This window comes from Pipistrellus kuhlii, unplaced genomic scaffold (assembly GCF_014108245.1).
Source record: "Pipistrellus kuhlii isolate mPipKuh1 unplaced genomic scaffold, mPipKuh1.p scaffold_m20_p_17, whole genome shotgun sequence".
In the NCBI taxonomy this organism is placed as follows: Eukaryota; Metazoa; Chordata; class Mammalia; order Chiroptera; family Vespertilionidae; genus Pipistrellus; species Pipistrellus kuhlii.
The window spans coordinates 17,315,499-17,331,852 of NW_023425482.1; the positions used below are offsets into that span (position 1 = coordinate 17,315,499).

The 16,354-nt window shown below is 37.0% G+C and overlaps 1 protein-coding gene across 3 annotated transcripts in view; it reads right to left on the minus strand.

The window, feature by feature from the left end:
* AP1G1 (adaptor related protein complex 1 subunit gamma 1) overlaps nt 1–16,354 on the minus strand; it is a 70,011-nt gene that overhangs the window by 30,105 nt on the left and 23,552 nt on the right. For all 3 annotated transcript variants that reach the window (XM_036441103.2, XM_036441105.2, XM_036441104.2), the window contains exons 3-6: nt 7,915–8,039; nt 3,449–3,590; nt 1,622–1,718; nt 244–320 (exon numbers count right to left, since the gene is read on the minus strand). In XM_036441103.2, coding sequence (XP_036296996.1) covers nt 244–320; nt 1,622–1,718; nt 3,449–3,590; nt 7,915–8,039 — 441 coding nt within the window. The remainder of the gene's footprint in view (nt 1–243; nt 321–1,621; nt 1,719–3,448; nt 3,591–7,914; nt 8,040–16,354) is intronic.

Consider the following 16,354-nt stretch of genomic DNA (forward strand, 5'->3'; position numbering starts at 1 on the left):
AGAAATTGGTGTGTCTGCTAACAATGAGTGAGGATTTCTATTATAAAAGGTAAAAAACACTGAATTATTGCTAGTTCTTAATATGCCTAAATCTGGCTTCCAACCCTAAACACAGTGGCTCTGGTTAAATCCTTTATTCAGCTTCATAGCTTCCTTTCAAAAGAAAATTTATAAGTGAGAACATCATGTACTTTTCAGAAAAATCATTTTCAGGAAAGACTTAGCATGTCAAATGGCACCTACCTTTCTGAAATGTGCAAGCATGTCTGGGCTTCGCTCACACATTTCTGTGAGGAGGACTACAGATGTGTGAAGGACACCTGAAAGAAACAAGCAAATGAAAACTAAAAATGAGGCTGCATGTATTAGTCAACTTTGTAGAACAGGAATTTGAGATCTGAAGGTCACTTTCAAAAGGATAGTTGCTACTTTTGTTTTTTAATCTCCCGAAGAATCTACTAAGCATTAAGGTGAATACAAAGGAGGTATTTAATAGATGCTTAATGGTTAAGTCAGTCAAATTAGAATATTTTAAACAATTACCTGACCAAAATAATTGCTTTCTAAAATATGACAACCAGTCCAGCCAGCCAGCGTGGCTCAGGGGTTGAGAGTTGACCTATGAACCAGAGGGTCACGGTTCAATTACAGTCGGGGCACATACCCAGGTTGAGGGCTCGATCCCCAGTGTAGGGCATACAGGAGGCAGCTGATCAATGATTTTTCTCTCATCATTGATGCTTCTCTCTTTCCCCCCCTCACCCTTCCTCCCTGAAATCAATAAAGATATATTTTAAAAATGAAAAAAAGACAACCAGTACAAGCGTCTCTCCATCTGAGAATATACATAAAGTCATGCTCACAGTCAAAATAAGCTGGGTATCACCTGCTCCATACTTAATATGCTCTTGGCTGAGTTCTGATAGACAATTCAAGAAGCAAACATCTTAATAGCTTCCACTAACAAGTTCCCTAAACATTCGTTCAAGTATTTTTTTGAGCCTTCTAGTTTTAGGATGGAATTAGTCAAATTAAATACACCCTACCATTTTTTTTTCTCTTTGCATTTAGGACAAACATTTTCTTTATTCAAAACTTGCTTCACTAACTTCAAAATAACAATAAAATGTTTGAGAAAGAATAGTTATATATTAATTCCTCTTAACTTTTATATAAACATATCTAGTATGCATTTCAAATTCCTGTTACAAGTAACCTAAAAGAATATTCACAAATCTTATACTCTTACCACAAAACAATAAAGAAATAATTTTTTCTCTAATATAAAGTAGCCAGGAAATCAAAGAACTTTACACATGAAAATCGAGGATAGCATCATTTGTATATTACAATGAATATTAGTAACTGAATAAGTACTTTTAGTATAATAAAAGAGGACCAGAAATGAAAAACAAATTTGCTATGAAGAAGTTAATCTTTAATTGTAAAACTAGGAAATGAGAGTGGAAGAGAGAGTGGACTGATCAGACCCTCCTGGAAATGTGTCCAGCACAGCAGAAAGGCAACTCGACTGCACTGAGACAGAAGGCTGACACTGCCCAAAGCTTTTTCTCTTTCCCCTCTCCTTCAGTACTTTACCAAATGCACCCAAATACATTACCATGGTTTTTTTCATTCAATAAGTTTTTTGTTGCTGGTAAAAACATCTCCATAAGTTCAGGAACCTTCCTGATGACATGAACAGCACACAGTGCTGCCTATAAAAAAAATTAAGAAGACAAAAGATTTATTTCAATTAGTACAGGGCAACTAATCGTATAAAGAACAACAAGAAAAAGCCCTTATCAACTAGTTCACCTACTACAATAGAAAAATAAAGAAGAAAAAAGATATCTGATTTATTAACAGGTAAGGGCTTTCTAATTTATATGTACCATTGCATCAATGAGAACGTCTAGCTCACCTGTCCCTCTATTCATATATTGCAAAATAAGTAGATAAAATTTTTCTAAACTAGACCATGGTTAACATGAATTTACCAAGCAAGTTAAACATAACTTATGTGACCTTTCAAAGTAAAAAATAAAGTCTTCCATCTATGATAATCATTCCTGAGTAAGATGACCAAACAAGGACTTTATAAAAACATCATGCAACTGAAAGATACATACTGCAGATGCTTTAAATCTGCTGTTACTTCTCATAATACCTGGATCTTACTCAATTCTCTCTCTGCTGACTGACATCAAGAAAATCATTTGAAAGACATTTAGCTAATCTCTCCCGCAGAAAAGACTGTCATAACTTGTTTACTGGAATGAAAGGTACTTTCAGAGACTGATATTGGTTACCCCACAAACTAACCATATTTGTTGAAGTAGAATACTATAGAAGTTTAGACACATGAACAAGAAAAGGTTTTTAACTAATTCTTCCCATGAGATAGAAGATTTCCCCCCTAATTTACACTATTTAATAAGGAAATAATATACTTTCTGAACAAGAGCAGCCCACACATTCTTTAAGAGAAAAGACTGTATTTGGTTTGCACACATCATTAACAGTGTTTGATCCTGGAAAACAGATCAACACCTCTGCCTCACACCGTTAATACAGAAAGGCACAGTAGTGTGTCTTCACTTCATGGAGTTCTACATTTTATAACCTTTATTAAGGTTTTAGGGTTCGAACACAAAAAGTAACAATAAAATGTTTCCAACAATAAATAAAAGCAGAGAATAAGATCATTGTCATGCATTACTACTCCATTTAGACATATCAACTTTAGAAAGTGTGTTCTTTATCATTCCCTAATAATTATCTAGGTCCCAATGGAAGTGCACTTCCCACAGATTTAAAAGCAGTAGGACAAAGGCTAATTATTAGGATGGAAGTAAATTTATAAATATTGATTCATTATCACTTTAATACTGTTTAGAATCAGGTAATTTAGGAAGCAAATATGCCATCTAGGATATCCAGTTATGGTTGATTTATAAATAAGTTCCCTGAAAAAGAGGAATTAAAAAAATTAAAGTGTTCACAATCACTTATCAACTGGAGAGTTAATTAGTAACAAAAAAAAACCCTCCAGCTGAAACCGGTTTGGCTCAGTGGATAGAGCGTCGGCCTGCAGACTGAAAGGTCCCAGGTTCAATTCCGGTCAAGGGCATCTACCTTGGTTGCAGGCACATCCCCAATGAGGGGTGTGCAAGAGGCAGCTGATCGATGATTCTCTCTCATCGATGTTTCTACCTCTCTATCACTCTTTCTCTCTGTAAAAAGTAAAATATATTTTTAAAAACCCTCCAAAATCAGTATAAAAATAGATTTTGATTTATAAATACCTGATTCATATATAATCATATCTACTGCACAAAGACATGTTGTATATTAACATCAGAGGTTTCAAAATGAATAATTTGCTTTCTCATTTCCATCATACTCCCTAACACTAACACAGACATTTGGTTTTACTAACAGTTACCTTTTTTCTTAAGTAAGAGTTGGAGGTCTTCAGGAGTTTCTCTACCTCTCCTGCAAGATCTCTGCACATTTCTGAAGAGCCCATGCAGCCAAGGGTACACAGTGCTAGCCCCTGTACATACTGCGTGCTATGATTAAGATCACTGCAAAAGAAAGAAAAAAGTAGAAATGAATGCGTTGTGTCTGGTGCTCCCCATGAAGAAGCTTCACAAGAAAAGGTTTTAACTAATTAAGACAGGGCAACCAATCTCATGGCCGATGTGGCTCAGTGATTAGAACCTCGGCCCTCACACCAAAGGGTTTCTGGTTCCAGTTCCAGTCCAGGGCACATACCTGGGTTGCATGTTCGCTTCCTGCCCCCTGGTGGATGTATGCGGGAGGCAACCAATCAATGTGTGATGTCTCTCTCACATCCATGTTTCTCTCTCTCTTCCCCTCCCTCCCTTCTACTCTCTCTGAAAAAGCAAAAGAAAAATATCCTCAGGTGAGAATTAACAAAAAGCAGCTTCACAATCTACCAGTAAAGAGGTAGCTCTGCATAATTCATGATTAAAAATATCAAACTTTATTGATAGGTTTCAGATTCTACATTATAATTAACCCTTAAGAAACTACCACTTGTGTAGTTTTGGTATAGTATTAAAGACTATCCATAGTTATTTGAAAGATTATTAACATCATCTTCCTTTTTCTAACTACATTACCTATAAAAGGCTGAATCTTCATATATTTCAATTAAAACATATCACAAGAACCCTAGCCAGTTTGGCTCAGTGGATAAAGCATCGACCCACCAACTGAAGGATTGCAGGTTTAATTCCAGTTAAGGGAATATACCTGGGTTGTAGGTTTGATCCCCAGCCCCAATTGGGGCACATGCTGGAGGCAACCAATCAATGTGCCTCTACCATTGATGTTTCTCTCCGTCTCTCCCCTTCCCTCCCCCTCTCTAAAAATCAATGGAAAAAATATTCTCAGATGAGAATTAACGAAAACAAAAAACATACAAGAAACTGAAAACAGGAGCATCTATTAGGCCAGATACTACAGAGATTTTTTAAAATGTAAAACAGCCGGGACCGGTTTGGCTCAGTGGATAGAGCGTCGGCCTGCGGACTGAAAGGTCCCGGGTTCGATTCCGGTCAAGGGCATGTACCTTGATTGCGGGCACATCCCCAGTAGGGGGTGTGCAAGAGGCAGCTGGTCGATGTTTCTCTTTCATCGACGTTTCTAACTCTCTGTTCCTCTCAATTCCTCTCTGTGTAAAATCAATAAAATATATTTTTTTAAATGTAAAATAATGCCATTCTTCTCACTGAATTGTTCTTGTTATGAAAAAATATTTCTTTTCATTTAAAAATGTTATTTAACACATAACGGGTTCATAATGGCTCATTTTAAATAAACTATTGTAATAAATAGTTTCAGTCTTTACTGAAGACCAAAGGAAGGAAAAGAAGGCCAGGCTGCTCTCTTCACCAATTTGAATACTTAAAGTTAAAATTACTGGTGAAATGAAGTTTACTAACCATGGCTTTACCATCTAGGCTTCCAGTTGCTAAGAATATCTAATTGACTTTTCATTCATTTTATAATAATTAATTTGCATAATGCAAGCTCTTAAAATATATCCAATTTTAAGGATTTAATGTCATATGAGTTTTCTAGGCCAATGAACAATGGGGTAAACATGCATTATGGAACATAAAAACTGCTGATACACTACGATGTCCTACAACACAAACAAAGAGGGAGGGAAAAGCACACAGAAAAGCAACCAGAAAAATCCCATTCATTATCAGGTTAAAAAAATAAACAAATGATCCAAAGTCCTTAATAAGAGCTTAGACTGCAAGTGCCATATCAATTTCTAACTATTAATAACTCTCCCTAAATTCACTTGGCATTTGGCTGGATCTCATTAAAATTAAACACAAAGATTTCTTTTTTGCCTATGTGCCTCATTCTTCAATTTTTACCAAGCTATACCTGAGTTTGGTATTAACTCTCTAATATGAACTTGCTGCAAGGCAGAACTGCCAAATTATCAGCATGTGATTGAAGGCTTGGGTAATAAGGGCAACAGAGCATGAAAGAACAAAAATTTAAGAAACTCTCAATGGCCTGAACAGAGTAAATGTATAAAAGAGTCATGCTGAAATACTAGAATGTAATCTCCATGATACCAAGAAACTGTTCCATTTCTTAAATTCTCCATCCCCACAGCTTACAACAGCTCCTCGCATGCAACAGGTATGCAATAAATACTGGTTGAATAAATGAATCAACTTAGTATTTTCATTAATATTTATTTCAAGACGAAAAAACAAGATTCTACCAAAATTAAGTTCACAGACTCAATATATTTACATGATACATGCAATATCTAGAATCAAATCATTAATTCTTATTTTGGAATTTCTCATTGTCCATTGAGAAATTGGTTTTTAATACATTTTTATTAATTTCAGAGAGGAATGGAGAGGGAGAGAGAGAAACATCAATGATGAGAGAGAATCATTAATCGGTTGCCTCCTGCATGCCCTACACTGGGGATCGAGCCCCTAAACCTGGGCTTGTGCCCTGACTGGGAATCGAACCATGACCTCATAGGTCGACGCTCAACCACTGAGCTATGCCAGCTAGATATCCATTGGGAAATTTTAAAGTAGAACATTATTTTTCACAGAAAATTATAAGAGTTCAGTATTCATAAATTTGATCACCTGTATCCCCCAATTCTATTTTATGTCAAATATACAAATACTGCAATATAATAGAAATCTAAAAAAGGAGATTAAACATATTAAAACAATCTAAAAAGTTCTTTTAACCAACAGCCCATCAGAACTTCCATGGTTTCTAACAGAAATTTGTTATAAGAGAAATGCTGGAAAGAACTGCTAAATTCCCTGCTTGGGTCCTCTAATTTCTCCATAATGGCAAACATTCCTCAGTTTGTAACTGATATAACTGGACTAGTAAATCAGTAAAGCACCCATTTAAAAAAAATGACTTATACACAAATATTCATAGGGCTACATATAATTCCACACAATGGATATCTTGGATTAGACCACAGACAAGATTTCTATTTTTAAGTAATGTTTATTTAGAATATATACTGATAATTCTTTAATAAATGTAACATGTTCATTATTCATATTATTCCAAGTCCTAGAAATATAAGATAAGAAAGCTCAGATTTACCAATGTCTTTTCCATTCTATGAGGGCCCAAATGTTATTTCATTGCTAAACTGTGCTCTTATACCTGAAGATGTATAGCAATACTTTTATTTAATTAAATTATCTCCTAAGGAAGTTTTTTTTTTTTGTTTTTTTATATATATATATATTTTATTTATCTTTCACAGATAGCAAGAGAGAGGGTCAGAGAGCCAGAAACATCAATGAGAGAGAATCATCGATCAGCCGCCTCCTGCACACCCCTCACTGGGGATGCGCCCACAACCAAGGTACATGCCCCGACCGGAATCGAACCCGGGACCCTTCAGTCCACAAACTGATGCTCTATCCACTGGGCCAAACCGGCCTCGGCCTCCTAAGGAAGTTTTAAGCCTTTGCTAAGTCTCTTTACATATAAGCTACAAAACCAAAGCAATTGAAATATATTCTAGAGGATAAATATAAAACCAGTAAATAGCCGAAGCCAGTTTGGCTCAGTGGTAGAAAGTCCGTCTGCGGACTGAATGGTCCCGGATTCGATTCCAGTCAAAGGCATGTACATTGGTTGCGTGCACATCCCCGGTAGGGGGTGTGCAAGAGGCAGCTGGTCGATGTTTCTTTCTCATTGACGTTTCTAACTATCTCTTTCCCTTCCTCTCTAAAAAAATCAATAAAATATATATATTTTTTAAAAAGCAATAAAAAAAAAAAACACCAAAACAGTAAATAGAAGATGTCAAGATTTACTGGTATATTATAGGAAAAACCTAAAATCACAAAGTAGTCCCTAGAAGGAAATGTTAAGACTTACTTCTTACTCATGAACACAGATGACAGTGTGCTGATTTTGAGGGGAAGAGAGTGGGGGTGGAAGAGAGTATAGGGGGGATAAATTGTAATGGGGAAAAATGAAAGAAAAAAAATCCTATATAATAAAAGCCCAGCAACTGAATGGTGGAACCAGAACCGGTCAACTAGTCACTATGACGTACACTGACCAGCTGGTGGTCAGTGCGCTCCCACAGTGGGAGAGCTACTTGGCTGACTGGAATGAGTGGCTGCACCTGCAGCGGGAGCAGCCACTTAGCTGACCAAGATGAGCAATGCTCCCACAGAGGCCAATCCCCGCAGGCCCTGCCCCCCACTAGTGCACAAATCCGTGCACCGGGCATCTAGTCTAGTATATATATATATAAAGAGACAATAAAGTATGACAAAGCAAAGTAAGATTTAATACCAAATAAATTAATCAATTCTATAACTTTAAAAAAAAACTTACTTTTTGATACAGTTGGTCATGAGAAGATGCACATCTTGTCTTTCATCTAATAATAGCATTGCCCCTAAGTAGCCAATGCGTTTGTCTGTGAATTTTTGAGAGGCAATAAGCTTGAGGCACTCCAACTGCAAATTGAAAAAAACAAAGAAATTAAGAAATTGCTGCCACAATCAGGAAATGTTTTTAACCCAGATTAAAGTAAATAGATATAACCAGTATCATCAAACCATCTAAATGACAAAGATTCAGGATCTTCGGGTAGCTTAATAGTAAACAAGTCTTAAAACAGATCATCTTGTCAAGGTTCTATGACAAGCTTACCTTAGTTCTACAGATTCATGCAAAAGTATTATAAGGTATTAACACATTTCAGACGAGGAGTTTTATTGCTGGCTTTACCCAATGGCCAGAAAAAGTGTCTATTGAACAAGTACAAAAACGTTTTACATAAATGTTCAAGGCACTCTTTAAAATCAAATACCCATTGCATTCTGAAGTTATTTATTATATGTTCTTACAAGCTACTATCTTTTTAAAATATGATACTTTGTAAAATACTGTGTAATGTGAAGCAAGAATTCTCTTGATCTGTTCACAATGTGTTTTAATCCCCAGGTTACTAAATGAGTACTTAACCCATTTAAAGTCTGATTCCTATTTTGAATATCAAAAAATTCAAAAACTAGAAATACATCAGAGTGCCAAAGACTGCTGCCCTGCACATCAGGAATGTACAACTGCAGAAAAGACAGAAAATAACTAAATTTAATATAATGTTGAAAGTGCTACAGTGCAGCCCTAGCTTGTTTGGCTCAGTGGATAGAACGTTGGCCTGTGGACTGAAAGGTCCCGGGTTCGATTTCTGTCAAGGGTACATGCCAGAGTTGTGGGCACTATCCCCAGTGAGGGACTTATAGGAAGCAACCGATTGATATGTTCTCACCACTGATGTTTTTCTCTCTCTCTTCCTCTCTGAAATCAATAAAAAAAAAATTTTTTTTTAAAGAAAGTGCTACATTAAGGGCTTAAGCCAAGACTGTGGGAGAAGTAAGGGTTTAAGAATCAAATATATTATAGAAGAAGGGAAAAAAGCCAGAGGAAAACTCAGTAGTGGATTAACCTAAAATTTTTATATGCTTTTTTTTCTTTATATAATTGTTAGAAGTACTCAGAGTTTAAGAGTCTTTGTTAGTGAAACAGTTTGTTACTACTTAGTTTTTCTTGAATGTTACAATCACTGTGCTGTATTTTATCATTCCATCTTAACATGGAAAAGGTCAAACATACTCCTCTAGAGGAGAAATTTTCAAAGGGTGTATACAGTTAAGACTCCCAAGAGTTTTTCAAACTATGCTCCCATTTAGAATCACCACATTCGCAAAGGAAGGGGCGCAAATGCAGACCCATGTACACAGGAATCTAAGATCCTGTGAGACTACTTCCTGCCTGAATTTGCCTATAAGTTCAAAAGTAAAATAGAGGAAAGTAAGAGTTCACAATAAAATTGTCTCGAGTTGTTTAAAAATTGTTTTCTTAATGTACCTGCATTAAAAAACACCTAAAGGTAACAGAAACTATCATGAGCAAGTCAAAGAAGAGGGAACCACCAGGATCAAAAGCAAAAATGTCTCCTGAGATCGACAAAAATTAGGTAAAAACCATTATCTCTCCCCTATACATTCAAATTTTTTTTTAAATTTCAGAAATAGAAAATGATGAAAAGTCATTTTTACGATGTCAGGAGAAAAATTACTGAAGTGAATGAGAAAAATCAGAAGCTAAAACATTATTAGAAAAATCTTAACTCTTTCAAACTGAAGGTTTTTAAATCTTGCCTTTAGTAAGACTAAATAAATATTTTAGAGGAGAAAGGAAATGTTCCTAGAATCAGGTAACACTGAAATTTTTATTGTATTTACTGAATCATGCTTCTGGCAAAAAAACAGGCATTACACAATAAATAATCCAAAAATATCTTATTAAGATAAACGAATGAGAAAGACATTAACATTACTTTGTACTTTTTTAAGACCAAGTTTTAAGTTAGTCACACTAAAAGTCACCAGTGACTGGTGAGTATAATTTGCTTTTGTGATATTTATTTTTTAAATTTACCTAAAAACTAAACAGCAAAAAGATAAACTAAAATTTAAAAGAGCCAATACTAAATTAATTCTTTTTTAATATTCTCAATGGTACAGTGATTTTGCTTTAAGAATAAGAATTTATTTTTTTAAAGGTGAAAATTTTAGGGGAAACATAAGATTATACAGCTGCAAATGGCACTTGAAATACATCCTCCAATGAAAGATTAACCCAGATCACACTTCACATTTAGGTGGAGGTAGCTAGCAACAGTGCTGAGGACGTACCATGTTTTATCAGGAATGTTATCAAAGTTTTCACATATTGAAAAAGAAAAAGGTTGGAGGGCAGTACAATGGGATGTGGAAGGGAGGATATCCAACAATCACTAAAACACAACTCAACCTTCTGCGTGAGCTACTCAAGAAAAATAGTAATCAAGTAAATGTATCACTCCTTAGGTAATAATCTCAAATTCATCCAGTAGTATTACTCCTCACTGAAGGCTACTTGAAATCCCAGGTGAAATACTGCTAACCCACAAATCTAGCAAATACTTTAAGATCCCAGTAAACAGCCCAGCTTTTATATTCACACCAGAAAATTTTTGCTTTTACCTGTGAGCAAAGTCAAAAGACAAATGACAAACTTGGAGAAAATATTAATTCACAGTCATAAAATCCTATGTAACAGGATCCTATAAATTGATTTTTTTAAAAGACCAACAACTCAAGCCAAAACCGGTTTGGCTGAGTAGAGAGAGCATCAGCCTGCAGACTGAAAGGTCCCAGTTCGATTCCGGTCAAGGGCATGTACCTCAGTTGTGGACACATCCCCAGTAGGGGGTGTGCAAGAGGCAGCTGATCCACGATTCTCTCTCATCGATGTTTCTAACTCTCTATCCCTCTCTCTTCCTCTCTATAAAAAATCAATAAAATATATTTTTTTTAAAAACCAACAACTCAATATAAAATGGACCAAAAATATGAACAATTCAAAGAAAACAAAAATAATTCAAACATGAAATGGTGTTCAATATCTTCATAAAACAAACGCAAACCCAACTAGAGTTTTACTAAAAGAAAAAAAAATTATTGAATTGTACACTTAATAAAAGTGATTATACGATATACAAAAATGCCTTAGTGGGCTGGCTCGCATAGCTCAGTTATTGAGCGTCAACCTATGAACCAGGAAATCACAGTTTGATTCCTAGTCAGGCCATTTGTGCAGGTTGAGAACTCAATCCCCAGTGTTAGGCATGCAGGAGGCAGCTAATCAATGATTCTCTCTCACCATTGATGTTTCTCTCTCTCTCTCCCCCTCTCCCTTCCTCTCTGAAATCAATAAAAAAAACATATATTTTTAAATGCCTTAGTGAAATTATTACAAAAAAAGAAATGCAAATCAAATCCATACTGAGATACTTTTAACCTACTGTATTAATAAACATAAAAAATTGTCACAATAGTGCAAGGGCATTAATGGCAGGAATATAAGCTGTCCCAAACTGTAATAAGAAAGATCTGGCCTATCTAAATACACATACCCTTTGACTCAACAACTGCACTTTTAGAAACATATACTACAATTCATTCACACATGTGTAAAATAATGGATATTATTCAACAGTACTATTATTTTAAATAGTAAGATTGGAAATAAATGTCCATTAATAAGGCATCCATTTAACAAACTATGATTCATACATATAAGCTAGATATACTATCACAAGCATGTCAAAACAACTGGGAAAAAAGAATGAGGAAGCTTCTTATATGTTCACTGGAGGCCAGGTGCACAAAATTCGTGCACAGGAGGAAGAGAAAAGGGAGGGAGTCTCTCAGCCCAGCCTGCATCCTATTGCAACCAGGGACCTAAACCAGCAGTTGACATCCTTCTCGCAATTCATAATGCTGCATGCACCAGTGATCATACTTTTTATACAGGTGAAAGGCACCTTGCTATTGTATGGGCAGCTACATTTTTTTGCCCTGATGATAACAAGTAGTACATAACATGATCCTTCTGAGGCAGTATAACGTTTTCCCCATCTTATGATGGGTGAGAAAACTGAAGCAGAGTGCACATCATAGCAACCAGTCTTCTGCTGTTTGTTAGATTTGCATATTAGAGTTTTATTATATAGGAAATGAGCTAATCTTCATAACATTAATAAAACAGGCAGGCCGAAACCGGTTTGGCTCAGTGGATAGAGCAACAGCCTGTGGACTGAAAGGTCCCAGGTTCGATTCTGGTCAAGGGCATGTACCTTGGTTGCGGGCACATCTCCAGTAGGGGGTGTGCTAGAGGCAGCTAATCGATGATTCTCTCTCATCGATGTTTCTAACTCCCTCCCTCCCCCCCCCTCTCTCTCTCTCTTCCTCTCTGTAAAAAATTCAATAAAATATATATTTTTAATTATTTTTAAAAAATAATTAAAAAATAAATAAAACAGTGCAAACAGTATGTTACAGTATGTATTTTAAATGGGAGGGGACGAGAACATATATATCCATTGTCTGAAGATGTATAAAATATCCGTGGAAGAGGAGCCAAGAAATGGATGCCAACAAATGCCTAGAAAGAGGGATACTAACCCTAGCTGGTGTTGCTAAATGGTAGAGCATCAGCTCTGTCAAGGGCATGTACTTGGCTTGCAGACACCATCCCAGGCCTGGTGGAGGCAGCCTGCCCCCCGCCTCTCTCTTCCCCATCTCTCCACCCACCCCCCATCCACTCTATCTATAATAAAAATCAATGGGAAAAAATATCCTCAGGTGAGGATTAACACAAAAAAAGAGAGAGAGAGAGAGAGAGAGGGAAACTAAGTGATTAGAAGAAAGTAGAAAGCAATTTTCATCACATATCCTTTTGTATCTTAAATTTTGCATCAGTGAACTATCAGTATCTATTCCAAAGAGAAATAAAATTGGACTAGGAGGGAAAAAATTTAAAACTGCAGTATAAAGTGAACTTATATCTAACTTATGGTTAGAAAAATTCATATTATAATTTAAAAGGGAAAATAAAACAACTTAGGGAAATCATGTGTACCCCTTCCAAACTGGAACACATATATTTCAAAAAATGACAAAAAGCATGTGTCTTGGAATCTTTTTGAAAAAGGCTTTGAAAGTTTAAGACCAGAATCTTATAAAAAAAATATATACATATAACTCAGTAAATGGGAAGAATCAGGTTTTTTAAGATAACAGATTCATAAAGAACAATTGTGCTATCCTATTATACTTGTGAAACTCTGAGCAGCTTAAGAAGGATGTTCATTCCTTATCTCTAATCCCCAGGATGGCTCCGCTTTTTCCTGCTGACGTTTGTTTTGTATTCTTCGCCTACTATCAGTTTCTCCGTCAACAGCACTCTTACTCTACTTGCTTTTCCACACAACTTTGTCCCTCCACCCCCACCTTTCATCCCAAAGGGCTGATGTAATAATTCTTTGCTACTCACTGATTTTTTAAAATATTTACTTTCCAATTGTTTGGAAACACTGTGGTTTTGCTTTAATTTAGTAAACTCCTGCTGTGCATACATCAGTATGTTTGACATTGTCTCTGACAGCCAGAAGGGCACAAGACCAATAGTTGGATATGTATCATAAAATATGACATATACACTATGACAGTTATGCACAAGCTACTATGAACAGGACTAAGGAAGGGCACCCAAGTCAGGCTGGAAACAGTAAGAAAACATCAGAGAAAGACTTCTTTCTCTGTATTTAATACGTAGTGGAATAGAAAGAAACCAATCTAAGTCCGGGGCTGTGCCTCCCTAATCCTATTTCTAGCTAAACTATTTCAGCAAGCCTCAGGTTTCCTCATCACTATGATAAGGAAGCCACGTTGTGGAAGACAGCCCTAACATTCTCCACTCCTTGCCTAATTCCCACCAGCTGATCCTTGAAGTGGCCTCAAATTTTTTCCCCAGAAGCATTCCAGGCAGCCTTAGCAACAAGCCTAAGAAATTGGAGTTATCAGCCCCTTTGGGACAAATACAGTCCCTTAAGAAGTGGTTCCCAAACCGATCAAAATCATCTGGGAGAGTTTTGAAATATAAGTCACCCCAGGATAATCTGATGTAGATTTGAGGTAGAGTCTAACAATTTAATGTTTACCAAGTTATTCTGTATGACTCAATGTTCCAATTTTCTTTGAATGTCAAAGCAATTTTTAAAAAGAGAACTTTACCAGGTTTCTGGCCTTGTTCCATTTTTCTGAAGAAAGTACAAACATTGACTTTTATCAACATTTAATCTGGTTGTTCTTTAGAAAAAACTAAACCCATTTTGTTAACTTCTGAACAATTTCTCACAAGGTCAATGCACATATATTGTACATTTGCTTTTCAATGTAACACTTAGAGGTTTTATAATGTCAACAATCATCATGATGAAAATATGCAATTAAAATACTATAAACATTAATGGATCTGCAACAGGTCTTTTTTAAAGTTACCTTTATTTCATTTTAATACTCAGAAATAACTTTCTAGTACACACACACACACACACACACAAACACACACACACACACTTTTGAAGAACAAGCTATAACCTCACAACATAAACTCTATAGACCAAGAACCTGTTTTTTCACCCTTATGACAGAAGAAAGGAAAAAACAAAACAAACAAAAAATACATTCCTATTACTTGAAAAAATGTATTATGAAATATTTCACTCAAAAATACACAAAAATCTGGAGAATCCAAAATGGCTGCACAAGTAAACACCTAGCCGCAGCCGCACACAACAATTTCAATAAAATACAACTAAAATATAAAATGGACATTACCCAGAACTAAAGGAAAGTCGACTGACTGGAAAATCTACAACGAGAAGCAAGGAGAAAACCAGAAGGAAAAGCGGAGGAGCTGTAAGAGCCTAAGGTACGGAGACACACGGCGGAGAGGACAGAGCCGGAGAGGAGGGAGGCTGAGTGCCTGGAGGGCGTTCCCTACCGGGAAGGAGATAAAAGCTCCGACTGTGCTGGGCCCCAGTTCTGACTGCTCTGAACCCCAGTTCGAGGCCAGACCCCGGGGGCCCAGGCTCACACAGAGGGAGCTGGGCTGTAAGGCAGAACCCTTGGGTAGCAGCGAAAGGAGGTCCCGGAGGCACGCACATTGTGCAAAGAGAAGGGACGGTTGCCTGTGCCGTGGGATTGCCCTGACGGAAGGGAGACAAAAGCTCCAGACTGCTCTGAACGCCACCTCCAACTCCACTTCCAACTGAACTGAACCCCAGTTCCGGGCTCATTGGGGGAGAGACCAGACTGGTAGCAGGCGAAAATTGAGGGCACCTTTCTCTCAGAGGTGCTTACAGCGAGTACTGAAGGACCCAAAGACCCAGGAGCTGCATAGGGCAGGGCTGACGGAAGCCAAGGATATAGGCTCCACCCTGAAACCCCGCCCCACCAGGGAAGCTGTGAAAATGCCGAGACAACAAAATAGATCACAAACGAAAGAAATGGAGGACAAAAAGCGACTGGATATAGAGTTCAAAACCACACTTATAAGGTTATTCAAGAATCTCCTAGAAAAGATCGATAAGACCTATGACAGGCGTCTTCAAACTACGGCCCGCGGGCCACATGCGGCCCGCAGAGGAGTCTGATCCGGCCCGCCAGGTTTTTTGGGCAGTGAGCGCAGCCGAGGTGTTACAGTAGGAATTAGTAGTTCATATAGTCCGGCCCTCCAGCTCTCTGAGGGACCGTGATCTGGCCCCCACTTTAAAAAGTTTGAGGACCCCTGACCTAAGAGGATATGAAAAGAGATCAACTAGAATTAATAAGGAATCAACAAGAAATGATAAGGGATCAACAAGAAATAAAGAATACATTGTCTGAAATAAAAAATATTATACAGAGTCCTAAAAACAGAATGGAAGATAGCAAGAATCAAGTCAAAGATTTGGAAAATAAAGAGCCAGAAGACACTCCTCTGCAGAAGCAAGAAGACAAGAGAATCCAGAAAATTGAAGATAATGTAAGAAACCTCTGGGACAACTTCAAGCGAATCAACATCAGAATTATGGGGGTCCCAGAAGATGAGAGAGAGCAAGATATCGAAAACATACTGAAAGAAATAGTGACAGAAAACTTCCCCCACCTGGTGAAAGAATTAGACTTACAAGTCCAGGAAGTGCACAGAATTCCAAACAAAAGGAATCCAAAGAGGACCACACCAAGACATATCATAATTAAAATTCCAAGAGCAAAAGACAAAGAGAGAATATTAAAAGCAGCAAGAGCAAAGAAGGTAGTTACCTATAAAGAAGCACCTATACGACTGTCAGCTGATTTCTCAACAGAAACCATGCAGGCCAGACGGGAAT